At 44.6% G+C, this 21886-nt stretch overlaps 1 protein-coding gene across 1 annotated transcript in view; it reads left to right on the top strand.

Moving 5' to 3' along the window:
* The window catches only part of LOC117525412 (BCL-6 corepressor-like), a 53639-nt gene extending 32128 nt beyond the window's left edge, over nt 1–21511 (top strand). The window contains 5 exon segments of the mRNA XM_034187270.1: nt 14646–14812; nt 16224–16369; nt 19221–19298; nt 19486–19639; nt 20471–21511. Of these exon segments, the coding sequence (XP_034043161.1) occupies nt 14646–14812; nt 16224–16369; nt 19221–19298; nt 19486–19639; nt 20471–20801 (876 nt within the window). The 3' untranslated portion in view covers nt 20802–21511.
* The last annotated feature ends 375 nt before the right edge of the window (nt 21512–21886 follow it).

The following is a 21886-nucleotide window of genomic DNA, read 5'->3' on the forward strand; positions in this document are numbered from 1 at the left end:
TGCTGGTACGCGGACGTGTTGACACCATTGTTTTAAAAATGGCCATAAAGCTCAGTCTGATGCAGCAGGATCGGGGACACGCTATACTGATCTCCATGACAACACAGGCAAGACTTGAAATGATGCAAACCCGGAAGTGGAAAATCTTGCAGTTTCTTGAGTGGCATCTTGAGGCTGGCTTCAAAAGGGAATCACGTCCCATAGAAGCACATGTTAAAATGTTCTGCTTTGCTGCAGAAGTAGTTTCCCCCTCCATGACAACTCTGTGGGTGATTATTTTATTTTTATAACTCATCAGTTGTGCATGGTCACTTTGAATGATGGGTAATGTGTGCCGTGAGCAGAGTCCAGAATCCCACTAGCAAACAATGCTACCAGTGGTTGCTAGCTGTTGTAGACTGACTATCATAATGTTACTTGTTGTGCTGTTATTTGTCCTAGCAGGCCATTTAAGAAGTCTGTGATCCAGTATTTCTGTCAAGTGAAATTTTTGCGCTATTTAGTTTGTTATATTAGCACCATTAGCAATGTCAGCGGGTATTGGTAGCTTGGTGATATTACTGTCACTGCTAACCCACAGTTACTGAGGCAATAAGCTGGTAATAAGTTTTAATATCTGCACCAAAACCACTCATCATGAAACCACCACCCAGTCTGCAAAAATATGCTTTAATAAAACACTGAAACCAAGGTTAGCCCGTTAGCTTTAGCTTGTTCAGTATTTCTGAGATGGGACATGTTGGGCTTCATTCATTCCACCCAGGTCATGCAGGGTCTTGCCCACACTCTGCCTCTTTTAACATTTATGAGTTGGCTGGGACTGAGGCGGAGTCAGCACTCCCAACATGGTGACACCCAGAGCCGCACTGTTTGATCTTCAAAATTGCTCTTCAGAAAACCTATGGGTGACATCACGGAGGGTTTGTCCAAAGTGTATACAGTCTATGGTCTTGCTTCAGCTGAATGTCTCGAAAGGCCACTTGACCTCCAGGAAATTTGATATTTACTATACTGGGCACTTCCAAAACAGTGTAAACTCAGTCTACAGATTTGGAGGTTCCAGCTCAGTGATTTCAACAAACAATTACATATGTGTGTCACAATCAATTTGTGGAAAGCCAGCCTGTGAGCCCACCCTCCTGGAGGTACCCTCGTGTCCGTCCTCAGGGCCATGGTGCCACCTTGTGCTGAATGATTTGAGCTACAACTCACTTAAATTAGATTTCAGGCTTTTCAGTACATATTGGTTGGTTATTCACTGCAGTTAACAGGACATGCACCAGATTAATGGAGTCATTCCGTGAGTCCGTAAGCGGGTCGACAAACGTTCTGTCAGTAACTCCTTTAAGACATCACAGTAAATTGTGTGGAGTAAAATATACGCTGTGGGGTCTGTATTTTGTCCCACTCCCAATTCAACTCTATCACAAAGTGAAATCAACTTTGCCGACGGTAATCGAGGAGGACAACCCGATTTAGCACCATGATAGAGTTGATATCACAAAATGTTTGACTTTATTTCACGCAGGGGTTTCAGCATCATTTAGCACAAGCCAACAACAGTCGATTCTTGATGAAATTCTGTTAAATTAATGGTAAATGTCCACCAGGTGGAGATATTACTCCATTTCAAGGACCTTGAGTACAGGCTGCCGTGGGACATAACGACCCTGTTGCTTACAGTCGTAGATGTGGAAAATTTTTGTGAAATTGGGATGAAAATCAGCACCCCCAAATCCGAGGCCATGGTTCCTGACCAGAAAAAGGTGCTTTGACCTCTTCAGGTCGGTGGAGTGTCCTTGCCTCAAGTGGAGGAGTTTAAGTATCTCAGGGTCTTGTTCACGAGTGAGGGACGGATGGAGTGTGAGATCAATAGACGGATCGGTGCAGCATCTGCAGTGATGTGGTCGCTGTATCGGACCGTCGTGGTGAAGAGAGAGCTGAGTAGGGGGCAAAGCTCTCGATTTACCGATCGATCTACGTTCCGATCCTCACCTATGGTCATGAGATGTGGCTCATGACCGAAAGAACGAGATCGCGAGTACAAGCGGCCAAGATGAGTTTCCTCCGCAGGGTGGCTGGGCGCTCCCTTAGAGATAGGGTGAGGAGCTCGGAGTCGAGCCGCTGCTCCTCCACGTCGAAAGGAGTCAGTTGAGGTGGCTCGGGCATCTTTTTCGGATGCCCCCTGGACGCCTCGCTGGAGAGGTGTTCCGGGCACGTCCCATTGGGAGGAGGCCCCGGGGAAGACCTAAGACACGCTGGAGGGACTACATCTCTCGGCTGGCTTGGGAACACCTTGCGGTTCCCCCGGAGGAGCTGGAGGTGTGTCTTGATCAGGAGGTCTGGGCGGCTTTGCTTGAGCTTCTGCCCCCGCGACCCGACTCCGGATAAAGAGGAAGAAAATGAATGGATGGATGGATGGATGGTGAGACGTGTGCTCCATTTGGGCTGGGGCTTGATCCCTTGCATTTTGGGCTTGTAATTAAAAAAACACCTGCTTCTTATGCTTGTGCCTGGTAGTTCGAGTCCAGAGAGGGCCAGCAATGAAGATCTCATAGGCTCAGTGCAATTCTGTGTCCCAATTTTCACTCCAACCACAAAAGAGTTACCCTAGGCTTGTCCGAGTTGGATATGAGTTTTGCCTAGAGTCACATTGAGTTGTGCCAGGCTTGACATAGGCTCTCCCAAGTTTTGCCATGGCAACTGGGAATTTGACCAAGCTCCAGGAAACAGAATTATTTTCCAGATATGTGCCAGGCTGCGTTGAGTGGCGTGTCTTGCGCAGGCTGACTTGTCAAAATGTGAAACACCCCAGTGGATCACAGCGACCCATATCAGCTTTGATCATGAAAACCAGAAAAAAAGTACTGCAGTTCCTCCTCCTATTTCCAAATCAGGTTGAGAATAGCTTTTCCCTATAGCGCCAACGAAAGGCCTAATGTCAAAATGCAGAATTTGAGTGTAGCCATGATGAAAATGGACAAGAACTACATCGGCACGCAGACTCAGAAGAGTCCAGAACTGTGAGGTAAAAAACAGGCCTTCAGATAACAGCGATGACTGACGTCTTTTCTATGTTAAATCTCGTTGTGTGTTTCCTGTCACACGACATTTGCAGTTCCCACTTTTATAGCATATGCATCCAGGAGGCTCATGGTCTACAACCATAAGAAATTGTTGTGTCGAGATCACGGTTGTAAAAAATGCGATTAAACATGGTTTGATGACGTAGTGCTGGATGCATTCCACATGATGTGCAACTACAAATACAGCGCGGCCGCAGTATAAGTTTCACACAACTGTGGCGCTTTGAGAAAACCTCTTCGAGATGTCAATACCTGTACGACAATGTTGCAGGATCCAGATATTAGCAAAGTATGTCATGTGTTTGCAACAAAAAAGGAATTTTTTTAAAATCCTGCCACAGTTGAAACAAGACCGTGGCGTGATAGCGGAACACCCCAGTGCCTCACGGACACTCTCCTTGACCATCTACGATTTTCCAAGATATGGACACAGTTATAAACCGTGACCTTCTGGGATGTACGTCCACGAAAGCAACAACGGGACTCAAAAATACAAAAGCAGGAAAGCGAAGAAGGACTGATGGTTGCTGTGCCGAATCTCACCTCCTGTTGCTCTGAAAGCTTTTAATTAAAGTTGGATGGCCTGCTCTGTCATCCCCCCGCTCGCCTCTCGTGCTTCAGTACGTGAGTCTAAACGTCTCCTCCCTGACAGATTTTTACAAATTGATTTATCGATCGGGGTGGTTTTAATGTCACTCGAGCTGCAGATTGCGCCGTGGGCGCGTCCACTGCGAGACAGATTTGATCAGCAGCAGAGGTACCGTCGCACGACTGTAAATAGGTGTGGGTATCTTTTGTTGCTCATTAACCGCTTGCTTTATGGTTGTGTGTGTTTGTTGTACACATTTATGATGATGAGGTGTGGGACAGACTGAGAGGTAAGCACTGGGAGTATAATGGCGTTCTAATGGCCCTCTAATGTGCCGTGGTGACTGCGGTTAGCAGTGGCGGCGGCTGTTTTTCAGCAGCAGGGCTCAGCGAGCCGTGCTGGAGAGAAGCCGGCTCGTCTCTCTGATTTATGCGTCTCTCTCCCCGAACGTTACCCCCCCCCGCCATCCCCCGCTCTCTCCTTTTTTTTCACCCCGTTCTTTGCATTTTTTCCCCCCTCTTCCTGCGTGTGGAGAGAGACGAGGGGAGGGAGGGGAGAACCTGAGACTGCACAAACAAGGCACTGACCGCTGCGCAAACAACACCCCTTCTTCCCCCTCCCTCCCCCCCCTTACTCTCAGGAAGCTCGTCTCTCACTGCCTGTGTGTGATAAGCCTGGGGCAGACCCCTGGGCCCCCCCGCCTCCACACACAAACACACACGCATGCAAAGATGTGCGCAGAAGACACGCCAATTTATGTGCAGCCTGTCACGCACACACAGGCACACATGCACGTGCACGGGCCTGCAGACGCACAGAGGGCTTGTCTCACGCTGGTGTTTTACTGCCTCAAGCTGCAGGCTTATCACACGCAGGCAGATAAATATGAGGGCCTGACACAAACACGCACACACACAGCGTGCACGCTGCCTGTGAACGTGCACCCATACTTTGTGCAGCGAAGAAAATTTGCCCCTTCCTGATTTCCTCTATTTTGTATAATTATCACATTTATTTATTAGAATTTTATTAGAAGAAGCAAGAAAATGTGACTCAACACTGTGAATGTTGGTTTCGATTAAAAATTCCACTTTCCCGAAAACTAACCCTGTTCAAAGGTACACTCAGTCTTGTGATCTTCTCGCATCGGAACCCCACCTCGCTTGAGCTTTAGATCACAGTACGGTGACCTTCTCCTTCTGACTTCATGGTTCAGTCAGTTATGGAAAATCGTTGAGGACCAGCTTCAGTGTTGGTACGATATTCTTAGCGTTTAATGCTGCGTTAGTTTTTGGGTTCGATGGAGGTCCAGTGCCTTCCAAATAGTTCCACTTTTGAATTATTGTTGTATATACCATCTAGAGCCCTGCACAGTTCAGGTCCAGATGCGAGCCTCAGTCTCAGAACAAAGTTATGGGATGGGGCAGGCGTGGGCCTAGTTTGTTCAAAGTGTGGTCCTATGCAGGCGCCGGTTTAATTGGCAAAGTGCAGAATGGCCGTGGGTTTAAGAGTCAGGCCCGCGCATGGCTTTAAACCATCATCTCAAAGGTTTTTTTTTTTTTTTTTTTGTAAATGGGCGATTCTTTGGTAACGGAATTACAATCGGAGCACATTTTTAATGGGGAGCTAAAATATGGCCAGATTTTCCCGTCATCATAATTCCGTTACCATAGAATCACTCAAATGGCAGTCTACTTTTTAATGTCTTGGTTTCTCAGTGGTTTTGGCCTTCCAGCTCTCTGAGGAAGACCATTTGGTGCCATCCTCTTTCGAATGGCAGAATCCCAAATGTTGACCATAACCTCTGCAGTTCTTTAGAGGTCCATCTGTGTGTTTTTCTGGCGCCTTTGAAGAGTCATCAATGTGCTTTTTGTGGACTTTTGACTATTGAGAAGATTCGCCACCGTGAATCTTCTAAGCTTGGAGATAATGCCATTTGTCCCACCATCTGAGATATGACTTTGTAACCCTCTGAACTGATGTTAAACATCTGCAACATATTTCATGCTGGTTTTAAATTGGTTAGATTTAATTTACACGCGTTTTGACTCTTCAAAATCCAACTATCTTTGGACTGTTGTTTGGTCAAAGTACCAGATCTATTTGGATTATGGGAATTAATGACACCCATTTTTCTACTTTCTGACATTTTCTAGACTAAATGATTAATCTTAAAGATTATTGACTAATTGTTAACAAATAGAATTGCTAATTGCAACCCTAATGCATGGTATCCTTACGAGGGCTGTCAATAAAGTATAGGTCCTTTTTATTTTTTCAAAAACTATATGGATTTCATTCATATGTTTTTACGTCACATGCTTGAACCCTCGTGCGCATGCGTGAGTTTTTCCACGCCTGTCGGTGACGTCATTCGCCTGTGAGCACTCCTTGTGGGAGGAGTCGTCCAGCCCCTCGTCGGAATTCCTTTGTCTGAGAAGTTGCTGAGAGACTGGCGCTTTGTTTGATCAAAATTTTTTCTAAACCTGTGAGACACATCGAAGTGGACACGGTTCGAAAAATTAAGCTGGTTTTCCGTGAAAATTTTAACGGCTGATGAGAGAGTTTGAGGTGATACTGTCGCTTTAAGGACTTCCCATGGAGCGAGACGTCGCGCAGCGGTCCCAGGCGCCGTCGTCAGCCTGTTTCAAGCTGAAAACCTCCACATTTCAGGCTCTATTGATCCAGGACGTCGTGAGAGAACAGAAGTTTCAGAAGAAGTCGGTTTCAGCATTTTATCCGGATATTCCACTGTTAAAGGAGATTTTTTTAATGAAAGACGTGCGGACGGGTCCGCGCGTCGGGACGCAGCCAGTGCGGTGCGGCGGCACAGGAAAAACACCTCCGTGTTGATAACCATTTGTAAAATCCAGGCGGCTTTTGATGGCTTTCAGTGGAGTGAGTATATGAGAAATTGTTTAACAGCTGGACATGTTCCAACTTGTCCTTAAGGCTTCCAACAGAGGTGTTTTTCCTGTGGCGGAGCGTCGCGGCGGCTGCGAGCCGACGCTGCAATCCGCCCGCACGTCTTTCATTAAAAAAATCTCCTTTAACAGTGGAATATCCGTATAAAATGCTGAAACCAACTTCTTCTGAAACTTCTGTTCTCTCACGACGTCCTGGATCAATAGAGCCTGAAATGTGGAGGTTTTCAGCTTGAAACAGGCTGACGACGGCACCTGGGACCGCTGCGCGACGTCTCGCTCCGTGGGAAGTCCTTAAAGCGACATTATCACCTCAAAATCTCTCATCAGCCGTTAAAATTTTCACGGAAAACCAGCTGAATTTTTCAAACCGTGTCCACTTCGATGTGTCTCACAGGTTTAGAAAAAAATTTTGATCAAACAAAGCGCCAGTCTCTCAGCAACTTGTCAGACAAAGGAATTCCGACGAGGGGCTGGACGACTCCTCCCACAAGGAGTGCTCACAGGCGAATGACGTCACCGACAGGCGTGGAAAAACTCACGCATGTGCACAAGGGTTCAAGCATGTCTGACGTAAAAACATATGAATGAAATCCATATAGTTTTTGAAAAAAATAAAAAAGACCTATACTTTATTGACAGACCTCGTATGTGCTCGTTTGCGTACACCACTACAGAACAGATCGCCTCCTTTCTGAAAATCACCTTGTGCAGTGCACATGCGTGTCATTTAGCACACACACACACACACTATTCTCCAGCGTTCCAGGCGCTCGGCCGACACTGTGCATATTTCATGTTCGTTTAGTTTTGTGATCCGTGCCTCTGCACATGAAAGCCCATTCTCGCCTCCTCCCTCCCGCGCTCCCCTTTTATTCTGGCGCTCTCCCTCGTCTGCCCGGCTCTCCGAGCATTTGAAATGGTAATGAGCTGAGATTCTGCGGATGTCTTCATCGCTCCCTCTCGTGCCGGGGTTTGGGCCCTTCAGCTCTGCCCGTTGAAAGCTCAGATAAAGGTGCAATCTGTCATTTATTCTGTCGTAAATGCACCGACATGAATCACGTCTGATTTTTCCATCTCAAATCCATGTAGGATCGAAACAAGAAGGAGAAATTAGACGACATTTCATTCAGATGTTGTTCAACCCCCAAATAGCAAATTAATTGAGGTTTGCTGTTTTTTTGGGGGTTTTTTTTACAGTTTTCTGCATCTGTAGCTGATAAGAATTGATATTCAGAGCAGGTTACTAATTAACTAACTAACTAATCTCATTTGTTTTAAAAGTTTATTGTGCAATTAGTCAAACACCAAAAAATTAATCACTGGTTCTGTTTGTAATCAATTAATTAGTTGGCTTTGAGGTGAAGCAGGAAGATGTTATTGTAATGGCAGTCTGTCTGTCTGCCTGCCTATCTGTGGAGATATCTCCAAAATCCAAAGAGCAATTTCAATCAATTTTTTTGAATAAACTCAATGGACGGTCCTCTTATAACACCGGTCATGTCAAGTTCAGAGGTCCAAATGTCAAAGTCAAAGCAGAGGTCATCATCTGCTGTTTGCAGCAATATCTTCAAAATCCAAAGAGCAGTTTTCATTAAACTTGCTGGAGAAGCTCATTGGACTGCCTTCTCATAGCACAGGTCATGTCAGAGTCATAGGTCCAATGTCAAGGTCAAACCAGGTCATACTGTCCCTGGCAAATCTTCAAAACACAAAGAGCAGTCTCAGTCCAACTTCATGGATATACTCAGTGGGTGGTCCTCTTGCAATGTACGCCATGTAAAAGTCAACGTTCAAGGTCAAATTAGAGGTCATTGTCATGGCCGTATCACAAGACCTACAGCAGTTTTTAACATAGACTTCTGCACTCTTGGGGCAAACAAATGTGTCAGACCTCTGGCATCAGTAACATTATGTAATGTTGTGAAGATCAATGTCATATCGAAAAATTAGCCTACAGCAGTAATGCAGTGCAATCGCTTGGATGTCATTTATTGAGCAAACTTCTAAACATCCTCTGGTTCCACCATCTCAAGTATGAGGATTTATTGGTTTTCTTTGTGTTGCATCACTGCAGATCAATGGTCCTGTTTTGTCTTAATCCCCACAAGTTAGTATTTTGCATACACAAGATAACTTGCTCCCAGAGGCTATTAATTTGAGAAATTGGCTGCGGTGGTCCAGAGGTGGGCTTGTGGTTAGATGAACCTTTGTTTGAGTTTCCCATCAGACAGGAAAATCATGAAGGTCCATTGGAGAAGGTCCTTAAAAGTTGCTCCCAGTATGCTGTTGAGTATCTTTCTTGGTAGCATGCTGATAATGGTGTGAGTGGGTGGATGTGAGACATCATTGTAAAGCACTTCAAGCATCTACATCCAATAGAAAGGAAGTCCAATTAGGACAGATTTGTTCCCACTGGTTATTTTGTTGTGTCCCCACCATACTTGATCCCATGGGATAGTATTGTGTTTGTACATAACATAAAGTGTGCACACAAATTTTGTTGGCAGATGTGTGTGTGTGTGTGTGTGTGAAATCTCTTCCCTTAGTTTATCATGTATGCACAAGAGATATTAAGATATTTATTGCCAAATGAGTGTTTTATGCACACAATATTCTGTTCTTGCAGGATATTGATGCAAAATTAATTTGCTGTAATTTGTTTTCACTAGTTGTATTTGTTGTTGAACACATTTTCCTTTTGCACATGAAACTGTGGATTCCAAGAACGATTTCAAAATTGTGTGCACAAATTATTACGTCATTGTGTGCACAAAATACTGCATGGTTAGAACAAGTATCTTGACTTCCCACCGAGGCGAGCCTGCGCATTTCAGATAACCGATTAATGACTAACGGACCTGCTGCAGTCACACAACTTCTGCTGTTGACTCGCCTGCTCACGTGTTTGAATACGCACGCACACACAAACGCGATCCCGCTGTGATTGACATCTCGTCAAACCGCACCTGCATCTGCTGCACACATGCGACGGGCGTTCGCACACGCACGCATGCGCGCCGCCTGCTCCGACAGCGGCGGCGCTGCGAGGGGTTAAATGTCTGAGTGACGCATTGATTGCAGCCGAGCGCCGGGAGGAAGATTACAGGAGGAGGAGGAGGAGGAGGAAGGGGGAGCAGCGTCTCATTTTACTGCGGAGGAGTGTGTGTGTGTGTGTGTTCGTGTGTGTGTTCGAGCGTCTGACGGGAAGCCGCGGCTCTCGTGCTAAGCTCCTCGCGCTCTCCCGGCGATATTAAACGCGGCTCTGGAGGTTTAAAAGCCGCGTGCACGCTCGGCGCGCGCTGCCGTCGGGCTCTCTCTCTCTCTCTCAGCCAAACGCTCCTTTCTCTCCTCTTCTTCCTCCTTCTCTCGCTTTTTCCTGCTCGCACTTGTTCGCTCATTTTCTCTTGCCTTTTTTTTTCCTCTCTTCACATTATTCTCTCCAGCTCCCTGGCACATATCTCACTTTTCTGATCTACTGACGCCACTGTGTTGGTTTTTCCAACACCTGTGTCAAACCACCAGGAAGGGCGGCCAAGTGTCACACCCTCTGTGCAACCAGCAGAGGGCAGTAAATGTCTTTAAATGACACTTAACCCTCTGGGGTCCAAGGGCATTTTTTTGGACAGTTCACTCGCCTGGCATAAATGTTTTATTATTGCTGTTAACAGCTCTCCCTGCATCCCACAATCAAGTTTTATGTCTCCTTTTGCGCTCACTACACACCGGGAGCAACTTGTGGATTAATGACTTGCCCAAGGGCCCTTAGTGATTTTCTGGCCAGACAGGGCGATGTGATGTCCTTCACTTTGGAAAACTGGAGTGTGCACTGTTTTTTTTTTTTTTTTCTATTCTGACATTTTATAAGCTAACGATTAACTGATTGACCTTTTTAAAAAAAATGGCAGATTAATTGTTGATGAAAATTATCAATAGCTGCAGCCTGATTTGCTTCCCTCCAGCTCTGTCAGCCTGTTTCCTCTCTTTGCTCGCTCGCCCTGCGCTGACAGAGGGAGCAAGATAAATACTTGGACTAGACGGGCAGGCTGGAATTAGCATAGAAATGGAAGTTTGGAGTCATTTCCCCAGTTTAGATGAGCAGCTCTCCTCCCCTCGGCGCTGGGCTGTTAGAGCTACAAGAGTGTGCGCTGCGTGTTTAGGGAACCAAGATGCACCCAAATCCCAATAAGTTTCCCAGTGCAGGCTTCAAAATGTAGTATTCTCTTGATATGGTGTTAACAGGAAACATGTTAAACACTGTACTCCTCCAGTGTTTTTATCTGTTAAATCACACTGCATGGAATAAATAACCCAACTGCTTCATGTAGCCAGGTTAGAAATGATTCTGGCATCGTTGCTTCTGATTTATTTTGTTTGGTGAGGCTGTCCACAGGTCTGATTGAGCATTTTGGACTTCAGTTGAAAATTAAGTGCTCTTTTTTTATTAGCTTTCATCAATTCAAGCTATTGCGGAATCAGCAGCCGGTGCTTCTCAGCTCACAATATAAACTGACATCCACCATCATATACCATGTTTTCTGGTACAATACTGTCCTCTTGTGGAAACAAGTAGTCAATAAAGTAGCACCTTTGCTGTATCCGACTAGTTAGCATGTACTAACATCAATTAGTGCACGCTATCCAACCATTACTGGGCTTGAAGTAAGCAAACCAGTAATAGGAACACAGTTTGGACATTCTCTTTTTGCTCTGTATGCACCACTCTGCATTTAATCATTAGTGATTGATCTCTGCTCCCCTCCACAGCATGTCTTTTTCCTGGTTCTCTCCCTCAGCCCCAACCAGTCCCAGCAGAAGACTGCCCCTCCCTGAGCCTGGTTCTGCTGGAGGTTTCTTCCTGTTAAAAGGGAGTTTTTCATTCCCACTGTTGCCAAGTGTTTGCTCACAGCGGGTCGTTTTGACCGTTGGGGTTTTTCCGTAATTACTGTATGGCCTTGCCTTACAATGTGAAGCGCCTTGGGGCAACTGTTTGTTGTGATTTGGCGCTATATAAATAAAATTGATTTGATATGCCACCTTTCCTGTCCTTTGACTTGGGTGTTTACAGATAACACGTATGTACATACACACACACATATGCTGTGAAAATTTCTGTTTTGCAACACCAGACTTTTTTTTTTTTTTAATGTCTCCTGGTGTATATTTGTGTACAGTGGTCCCTCGTTTATTGCGGGAGTTACGTTCTAAAAATAGCCCACAATAGGCGAAATCCTCGAAGTAGACAGCGTTATTTTTTACAATTATTATAGATGTTTTAAGGCTGTAAAACCCCTCACTACACACTTTATACACTTTTCTCAAACAGGCATTAACATTTTCTCACTTTTCTCTCGTGTGTAAACACTCTCAAAGTTCAAACCTTAGTAGAAAAATAAGACCAACCTGTTTTCAGGCCCAAACATTTGTTTGAGAAATAAAAATAGAACGTTTTCCTATAAATTAGAACTAACAAATTTTATTTTAACGATCAACCTACGAGGTTGGACACGTAAGAAATTATTAATAGTGACTGACCAGTATTTCACAGTTCCTCTGATCGCGCCTCTTCCTCGTGGTGCCGCTGCGCTGTCACGTCTTTTTCCGCTGCAGGTGTCTTTTTCCGAGTGAAAAACACAGTTATGGGTAGTTGTTGGCGCTCTTTTTTTTCTTCTGGGCGATAAGATTCTTATAAACAGACACACAGAACACAATGCGCATGCTCTCCATTCGCGGTGCCGCGACCGGCCTGCTTGATGAGGACGCAGAACACAATGCGCTGTAAAAAAAAAAAAAAAAAAAAAAAAAAAAAAAAAAAAGTAAATTTGGACTAAAAAATCCGTGAAACTGCGAGGCCGTGAAAGGTGAACCGCATGGCCCCTTGAATGTTGCTACCATTTTCAGGAATGTTCATTATCGTCTTTGAATTTTCTTCTTCTTCAATTACCAGGCGCCAGCGTCTTCGTAGGATAGTGTAGTGTACTCAGTTTGCAGTAGCTCATCTGCGTGTTGTTTGACTGCTATTCTTCTGCCGACTGTGGTGGACCACTTTTCCCTTTTGGATAGTAAGCTAGTAACATCAAATTTAAATGGCTTCTACACGATTTAGTGCCACTAGATGTCACACGAGCACCAGCATTTCAGACTCCCACCTCTTCTACATTGTGGATCAAGAATGTCAATTCAGGGTCAAGTTGGAGCCCTTTAGCGGCTCAAATGGCTTTCAATCGGGGAAAAGCCACACCTGTGTTGATTATAGGTCGATCACGTTGTTGGTCGTGTGCATTTTAGTCTCTGAATGTATGTTTCTTGGGGTGAGGAATTTCTGGAAAGTCACTACTCTTTGCCATGCTGAATTCACAGTGCTCGGTGGGTGTTCACTGTTGTCTCTTTATGGATGGGGAGGTGGTGGGAGCAACAGTGTCACAGGGTGAGACCCAGATGCACTAAACTTGCACGTTCTTGGTCTAGCTATGTAAACCAAAAACAGAAAAACCTGGATTCCAGCACACACACAGAGGGAGTGTTGCTTCATTCTCTGCATAGGAAGTCATTACGCCACCAATGTACATCTTTGCATAGAACATATTTGTTGGCTCCTATATGAATATTTAAAATGTAATTTATAGGACTTTTAATATTTCAACGCATGATGCAGATATAATTTCTTTTTCCCACAAAGTTACTTTTTCCTACTCATGCGGGGATTGGTGCTTACCTGAAATAGAAACCACTGAATTTTGAAGTGAATTCATAAAATGGAACACTATGCACAATAATGTCGGTCACCGAAAGAGATTTTCCATGAAATTCGTTGTGGCTATCCTGGAATACCAGCCCAGTCTCACATTTTGTTTTGCTTTTTTTTTTTCGTGCTCCCGTGACGAAATGAGTCAAATTTTCGTGACTGGGTTTTTTTAAACACACTATTACTAATCTTACTCCTACCCCCCAACCCTAACCTTAACCATAACGTTATCTTACTCTTTCCCCCCACCCTAACCATAACCCCCCCCCCCCCCCGCGCTTCACTTTTAATTTCGTGCAGCCATCACAGGATGAATTAGAATGAATTCATACTGCTGTGACAAAAATGAGGCGCTTTTCATCACAATATCACGAACCAACAGATTAATGTATATTTCGTGCTGCTGAATCACGACTTGCCATGAGACCAGGTTGGGAATACAGACTGACACATTTTGGGTGGATCAGAAGAAAAGGATGGATCAACCAGGGAATTTTACATTTTAAAAAGGCAAAATAATGTGCGTTACAAGCATGCATTATTGCAAAAGTTGCTAATCAAATAGAAGAGTTATTTCTTTTTTAAGGTTTTACTTTGCAGAATCTTGCATTTTGTTGTTGTTGGTGTGCACCGAGTGCCATTCTAGTTTTGGTTTGAGAGATAATTAATCCAATTTCTGTGGTTTTCTTCAACAAAGATACTGAAGAGGTCAAAGTCGCACGTTAAAACGCATATCCAGCCAGACACAAAGACATTAAGGGAAGTGAAACGTATCGCAGTCTGAGTCCGCTGGTATCACCGCACGCCCAGGCTGCACGCCATCTCCTCATTTCCACTCTGTTTAGCAACAAGAGATGCTGCTCTCGTCCAGTAACGACCCGTCTGACGGCTCGGTGCTGTTGCAGCCTTAAACAGAGGGAAACGCTTCCAGCTCTTGAACGCCGCTATCAAACCACTTTGTTCCGCTTCCTTCATGCTGTGTTCAGAGTCCAGCCATTGTAACTGGCTGCCACAGCAGAGTCCAGGCCCAAAAACGGCACGCACACATGCACAAACACAATTTGGCAGGCTAAATACAGTTGAGTCACACTGCCAGCTGCAGCATTATGGAGCGTTTGTCCGGCACAGGAACACACTCAGCTCCTCCTTTCCCTAATTTCTCTCCCTCAGGAACCGTAACAGGAAGAACTGTTTGCGTCTGCTCCGTCTGTCTAGTATGTTTGCTCTCGTATTACTTGGGTTGTCGCCACACATTCTGTCACGCACACTAAACCCGGCTCCCTCTGTGTCGGCCCGAACAGGAGGTGGTGCTGTACTGTCTGGAGAACAGAGTGTGCGAGGTGAATCACAGGGACTACGCCGGTTACTGCGCTCTGCACGAGGCCTGCGCCCGAGGCTGGCTCAGCATAGTTCAACACCTGCTGGATTACGGAGCTGACATCAACTGCAGCGCGCAGGACGGCACCAGGTACACACATGCACGCAACACTGCACACAATCACAGCTTACATAAACACCTCTGCTGTGCACTGTGCAAATATGAGCCTGTTGGGTTTTTCTCTTTACTTTTTAGTATATGTATGACAAAGATTCAGTTTGTACAGGAGTCAAAATTTTTTACTTTTCTAATCATATTGAACAGTGCATCACATTATTCATCTGGTCATAAAGATTCCAAAAAGGTATAGTTTGGACTATCTATATCCGAATGTTTTGGAGTTATGGAGCAAAAACAGTAAACGTGGTTCAAACAAAGGTCCAGTTTGTACAGGGGTCAAAAGTTAAAACTGCTTCAGTGCTGGTAAAAAGTAATGGAAAATTATTGGTTGAACTAACAGGATTAATAAATGGAATAATGATGATGATGCTGAATGTTTTGTCTCCAAAGTAATGGTCAAAAAAGGTCAACATCCATTGGATTATATGGCACCTTGTAAATATGCATAACATGCTGCAAACTGTTCCTTTTTAAAACCACATTAGCCAACCAATAATTTGCATAATTTTTTGCCAAAATTGTAACAACTTCAGCTTTTGGCCCTCGTGCATACTTAAATTGACATGTGTTGTCATTTTTTGCCCCATAATTCCGGAACATTCAGTCACAGATATTCCGAAGTATACCTTTTTGGAATGATTATGATCAGACAAATAATGTGGTATGCATCTCAGTGTGATGTGAACATTTTTAAATTGTGACCCCCTTTTTAAAACGTGGTCAGGGAAAGAAATCAAACTTGAATTGTCCAAGCATTCTTTTTCCAACTACAATCAAGTGAGATTTTTGTTTAAAGAACCTGATCAGTTATCAAGGTGCAAACCTTTCATCATTTAAAAAAATTGCTTGTTTTGCATAGTACAGTGTATTTATAGACATTTTACAACACTGCACGAAAGTGACCCTAATCATTCTACTTAACTTTTAATTGCTGGCCTTTAATCTGCCCCGGATTCAAGTCAACTGCATAATTCTATCATTTATTAAACTGTTTGTTTGCAGTATGCAGTATTTTATATTTTACGCCCGCCTGCTTCAGAGTTTGTGGGAATATTTCTACTGAATGACAAATGATGCTTTTGGGAGTATCGCCTTCGTGTTTGCACTCATCTGTAAATCACTAAATTAAGTGCACATGCAGCACTACCACAGGCGGGCGTGCAAGTGCAACAAAATATCTGCAGCAGAGGTTTGTGAGAACTTTGGTGTTAATGTCAAAGCTGAGAATGAAAAGTTGTAAAGCCACTAACAAACTATTGATCTTAACTAGAGCAGCATATGATGGTTAGATTGTTCGTTTTCAGTTTTTGGGTCAGCACACTGTTTAGTTCTACACATACTGTTGCTGGTTGTTAAAATGAATGTGCATGTGTTTGTGCAGGCCGATCCATGACGCAGTGGAGAACGATCACCTGGACGTGGTGAGAGTCCTGCTGTCCTATGGTGCTGACCCCACCCTGGCCACGTATTCTGGCCGCAGCCTACTTAAGATGACTCGCAGCGACAGCATGGAGCGCTTCCTCACTGGTACGGTCTGCTAAAAAAAAAAAAAAAAAAAAATCGGTCACCCTCAGTAAAAATTTTGTAATTACAAGCAGCAGTGCCCCTAGTGGCCACTTTGACCCTGCCAATACCAACAAGGCTTCAAAAACAACTTGACTGGCCTGTCTGTTTTTATTTTATATAAAAACTGTGAATGTTAAAAGTTGCCTCTATGTTCAAAGCAGGAGGTTCACTAGTCCTCACCAGTATCGAACAGAACCCCAAATTTTGGACCTCAATACGCAGTAGTTTTAACGCGGTTACTTAAGGAAAGGAAATTTTGTGGACCTGCTCATTCATTGTCTCCTTTAATTCAATGCATTTCCTGCTGATTGCTGGGAACAAGTCGTCGGAATTTAAGTTGCATCCACACTAAACTGATTACATTTGAAAATGCATCAGTGTGCATGGAAGCTCATTCCACTTCTGAGGAATCTCAAAAACAGACAGGCACAGTAAAAGTCTGCAAACTAAAGGTGTAGGGTTTTTTGTGGCACAGCACTGACTTTGAGAAAGGCCTACTGTGGCTCATTCACTGTTTGCTGTTCTAACCACTCTGACCTCTGTACGACCCGTCACTACGAATCCCCTTCTGTAAATCCTCGCGCGCAGTCGCTGTACCTCCCAAGCCGCGGGTTGACAGGTCCGTCTCCGTCATCCCTTTTCCCCTCTGGCATATAAACCCACACCCTCCCCCTCCCCGGACCACCTGTTAGACAGGAAGTCTCGGCCCACCGGGCTCTGTGCGGCTGCCTCTGAGCTCCTCTATCTGGTTACTTAGCAACGCCAACTGTGTTTGCTCAGCGTGTACGTGCGCTGTGGCTGGAGTCTCTGCTTGTGTATATGTGTGTTAGCGAGGCTGCCGCTGTCTGACGTGATCAGAGTGTGGGTTCGTCTAAAAGCACAAACAAGCTTCAGTTTCTCATCATAGCCTGAGATTTGAGTGTCGCCTCCATCGAGTCAGTCTTCCACGGAGGAATGTGACTCACACCATGGAAACGCACCACGGCGAAAGTTGATTTGTTGAACTTTGACTGCACTAACTCACTGACCTTTATACACGCACCCAATGAGAGTTGAATGCAGCGTTGCTTGTGCTCACAACAGAGGAAGTGCTAATGACATATGTATCGGAATTTCGCAAATTGTTGAAACCAACATAAGAAAAAACAAAGCCAAAAAAAAAAACATGTTGGCCACAAAATGGCAGCTTTCATATGCAGCTGTTTGGTTTGTTGCTGAAATATTTGAAAGTGTGAAATAAGTGCAGTTAATTCTGTTGATGTAATAAAATGGTTAATACCAGCGATTTTTAGTACTGGGTATACAAAGCAGAAGAAAGTACAGCACCACCTACAGTCCTGGGGTAGTAAATCTCTTTAGGAGCAAATTTGCAATAATGTGAACACAGTTAAGCTACTCTCACATCGGGCCAAGTTTGGCACCGTTTCCTTCTGCAGGGGGCTCCAAAGCTGGCACACCATCATGAAATTTTTTTTTTTTTCTCTCCCAAAGTTCATCCACTTTTATTGGCTCATATTCAGCTTGGCACAACGACTTAACTCAGCTTGACTGTCACGTACATGCCATAATCTGAATGAAAATGAATGGCAGCTCATCGCTTTGCCTCTGTCGCCTGTGGTCACTTGTAACTAATCTGACTGCATATTACTTTGACAAGGTCTGTTAGAAAAGTATCGGACCTTTTTATTTTTTGCAAAAACCTGATGGATTTGAATCACGTGTGCTTGCATGAGCAAACCTTGAACCTTCGTGCGCATGCGTGAACTTTTCCACGCCTGGCTGGAAAAGTCCCCCCCCCCCATGACGCGCTTCACGGATTAACACCTCATTTCTGCTTCAAACTGCACAACACTTATCTATCTCAGCGACAGATATCTGAAGCTTTAGTACAACAATCATTTCCACATAAACTCAGCGTTATTTCATCATAAAAGACGGCGGAAGCGATCAGAGTGCCGCGGCTAAACGAGATGCTAGCTGATGTGTTCACTGTCCGTCGAACATTTCAAAGCGTCACAGAATTTCTCTTCGTTTTGGCTTAAAACGGCCTCATTTCTGCTTAAAACTGACTTTAGAATGATTTAAGGGGTTTTACCTTTATCATCGTCTTCATGATTCTTCTTCTGGCCTGCTCCAGCACTTTGTATTGGTGCTGTGCATCACACTGCCCCTAGTGGCGACCGGTAAAGGCGATCAGACACGCAGACTTTTTTTTTCTTTTTTTTTGAAAGCGGCTGGAAAGGCAGATTGAAAAAGAATAGCAGAGAAAGAGAAAAGGAGCGATCCAGCTCTCTCTCCCCCCCCCACCTGGTCTCACTCATCTGGAGGCCGTTAATCCCTCCAAACACACGCCAGACGCCCCTCGCCTCCGCGCTGGCATGGAGCCCAGCTGTGTGTGTGTGTGTGTGTGTGTGTGTGTGTGTGTGTGTGTGTGTGTGTGTGTGTGTGTGTGTGTGTGTGTGTGTGTGTGTGTGTGTGTGTGTGTGTGTGTGTGTGTGTGTGTGTGTGTGTGTGTGTGTGTGTGTGTGTGTGTGTGTGTGTGTGTGTGTGTGTGTGTGTGTGTGTGTGTGTGTGTGTGTGTGTGTGTGTGTGTGTGTGTGTGTGTGTGTGTGTGTGTGTGTGTGTGATTTATCCAGCCGCCGCTCCGCTTGTTTGTTTCCAGCTCACGCTCCGTGCGCACGCGCGGCCCGTGACTGTGTGCGGTTCTTGTTTGATTCCTGGCAGCTGTCCGCGGCCCCGGGATCGCTCTCCTCCTCCTCTCTGGTTCTCTTGGATAACACGCTCCGTTCCTCTCCTCTCTCTCTCCCCGCAGATTACTTCGCTGACCTTCAGGGCCGCTCCGACGACGATCCGGGACTTTATTGGGAATTCTACGGCAGCTCCGTGTGCGGTGAGTCCGCCTCAGCGCGCCTCTTTTACGCGTCTCCACCGCCATCTAGCGGCGAGGCGCGTGTCTGCACCTTCCAGCTGAGATCATCCAGCAGAAAAGTTTCTTATCACAGAGCAGACACACGGGTATAAATGTGGATCTAAAAATGATCTTTTTTTGTTTTTCTGTGTGCATGCATGTGTGTTAGAATCCAGTGAAGAGGGCGGAGCCTATGACATCCTGGCGGACCCACCAGGCCCAGATCAAGAGGACGACGAAGACAAAAGGGAGGTCTTTGAGTTTGAGTTCTCTGACCGACCTCTGCTGCCGTGTTACAACATCCAGGTGTCCCTGTCCCAGGGGTGAGTCAGCATGCAGCACAAAACATACAAAAATACATCTAGAAACTCATCTGAATGTTTAAAATGTGTAACAAGACCCAAATGGAACATTCAGAAGGAGAACCAGAGGAAGGAACCCTCCTCTTAGAAGAACAGATGTGCAGAAGCAGGAACATCTGCTTCAAAAAAAACTGTGACCAAAAAAAAATAAAAAATCACATGCACGTTTATTATTATTATTTCTTGTATGTTAAAATAATCAGTGCTGGACAGAGAGCTGCAAAAATTAATAGCATATTAAATTAATTAATCTTTTCTCTTTTTTACAATGACATTCTTTGATTTCAGCAACTTGACTGTGAATAATTTGTGGTTTATTTTACGAGCTGCTTTACTTTTATCTGGCAGTAAACTGAGTGTCTTTGGGCTGTGGACAAAACAAGACATTTGAACGTATCCTCTTGGGCTCTCATTAACACTGATTGGAATTTTTCACCATTTTTGATATTTTACAGGCCTGATTGATTAATTGAGATAACATTAGTTGTAGCCAGAGTTTCACAGCAATTTGAATTAAACTCAAACGAACAACATACACACAGAGGAAATTTTTAAAAAATCACTTACTGGGATTGTTTTCTGGATTATACTTTTAAAATGAATCAATATTGATAATTTGTTTCGATGTCTTCCACCTGAACCAGAAGTCACAAATTTGGATCTTGAATGTTTTGTTTCCCAGAGCATAGAAAAACCCCATTTAAAAAAAGCAGAGTTAAGAGTCATGTAGATGATTTATTTCTTTATGTTCTTTTTGTCTCTGAGCCTTTAAAAAAAATCTATCTCTTTCAGGCCCAGAAACTGGCTCCTCCTGTCCGATGTCCTTTGCCGGCTGCGGATGTCTGCACGCGGCTTCCGACAAGCTTTCCCCCACATGGAGGTGGTGACGGTGGCGGAGGCGGAGTTTTACCGGCAAGCCTCCCTGTCGCAGCTCTTCTCCTGCCCTGAGGAGCTGGAGGGATTCCATCCGGACAGCAAGGAGCTGCTGGATCTGGTGGAAGACAGCGCCGAGCTGGCCTCCCTGCTGGGCTCCACCCTGGAGTGTCTGGACGACCGCTGGGACCAGCCCGCGGACAAGATGAAGGACAAAATAAAGGCGGTCAGCAAGCTGGGCTCATCCTGACCCTCGGCCCCTTTGAACTCTGACCCTCAGCGAGCAGTCAGGGGTCCTGACGACACGCCTTCGCCTTAGAGTCGCCGGCTCGGGCCCCGACCCGGACCAGCACCAGAGCACTGTACAGATGAGCTGCTGGCTGGAGGGGCTGCCGGAATGTTTCACTGAAGATTAATAAATTTGTGACTTGAGACTCTTAATAATGGTCTTATTTTTATAGATTAATATATGTATAAATACTAAATTCTATATATAGAGAGAAATATTATAGAGAGGGTTTTCCTTTTGGGATGTTGCTCAGGCCTCCTGAAAGATTTTGTAACTGAAGGAGAAGTGGAGCTTTGACTGACGGAGCGTGCGCTGCACATCGTGCATGTGTGTCGCTGTACAGAACCGTACCAACACTGCGCTATTCAATGTGGTATTTGTGTTATAGGAAGCACATCACGTCCTGGGCTTGTTTTTAATTTTTTTAAACTCCTCAGACTTGAGCACTCGCTCAAGTCTCAGGTGTTAAAAAAAAGTTTTTTGTTTAAATTAGCTTCTGATGGAGTCTGTAATTTAACAACAACAAAAAAGAGCTACAAAACTGTTTGTATAATAACGTTTGAAGATAATGTTGATATCCAACTTTTGGCACAGTGCTTGTATATAAACGGGAGGCTGCTGTGGTTAAGTAATTTTTGGTGTTCATTTTTGTTTTAACTTTGTAATTAAAATATCTCATAATTTGTATTTATATTTTACAAAAGAAGTTGCTTTAAAATAAATATACAAACTGCAAGATGAAATCTGTGTTGTTCCTTGGCTCAGTGAGGAAATGTGGACACAGGCGGCTCCAGGGCGGGGCTTCACGGGGCTGTTGACCCCCCACAAGAAGGTCTGTAGTCTCACCAAAGGTACACCAAAGAACTGACAAGTTATCATGGCTAAAATTCCTTTTTTCTAAGGTTGGGATGACCAAAGAAAATCATCATCTAGTCAACCGCTAAGCCTGGCTCCAAGTCTAAGCAATAAAACTCCCAATTTAAAAAAACTCCCAAGTTAAAAATGACTGAACTTTTTTTTTTTAGTTTCCTCATCATTTTTCACTT

The sequence above is a fragment of the Thalassophryne amazonica genome, chromosome 14 (assembly GCF_902500255.1).
Source record: "Thalassophryne amazonica chromosome 14, fThaAma1.1, whole genome shotgun sequence".
Classification (NCBI taxonomy): Eukaryota; Metazoa; Chordata; class Actinopteri; order Batrachoidiformes; family Batrachoididae; genus Thalassophryne; species Thalassophryne amazonica.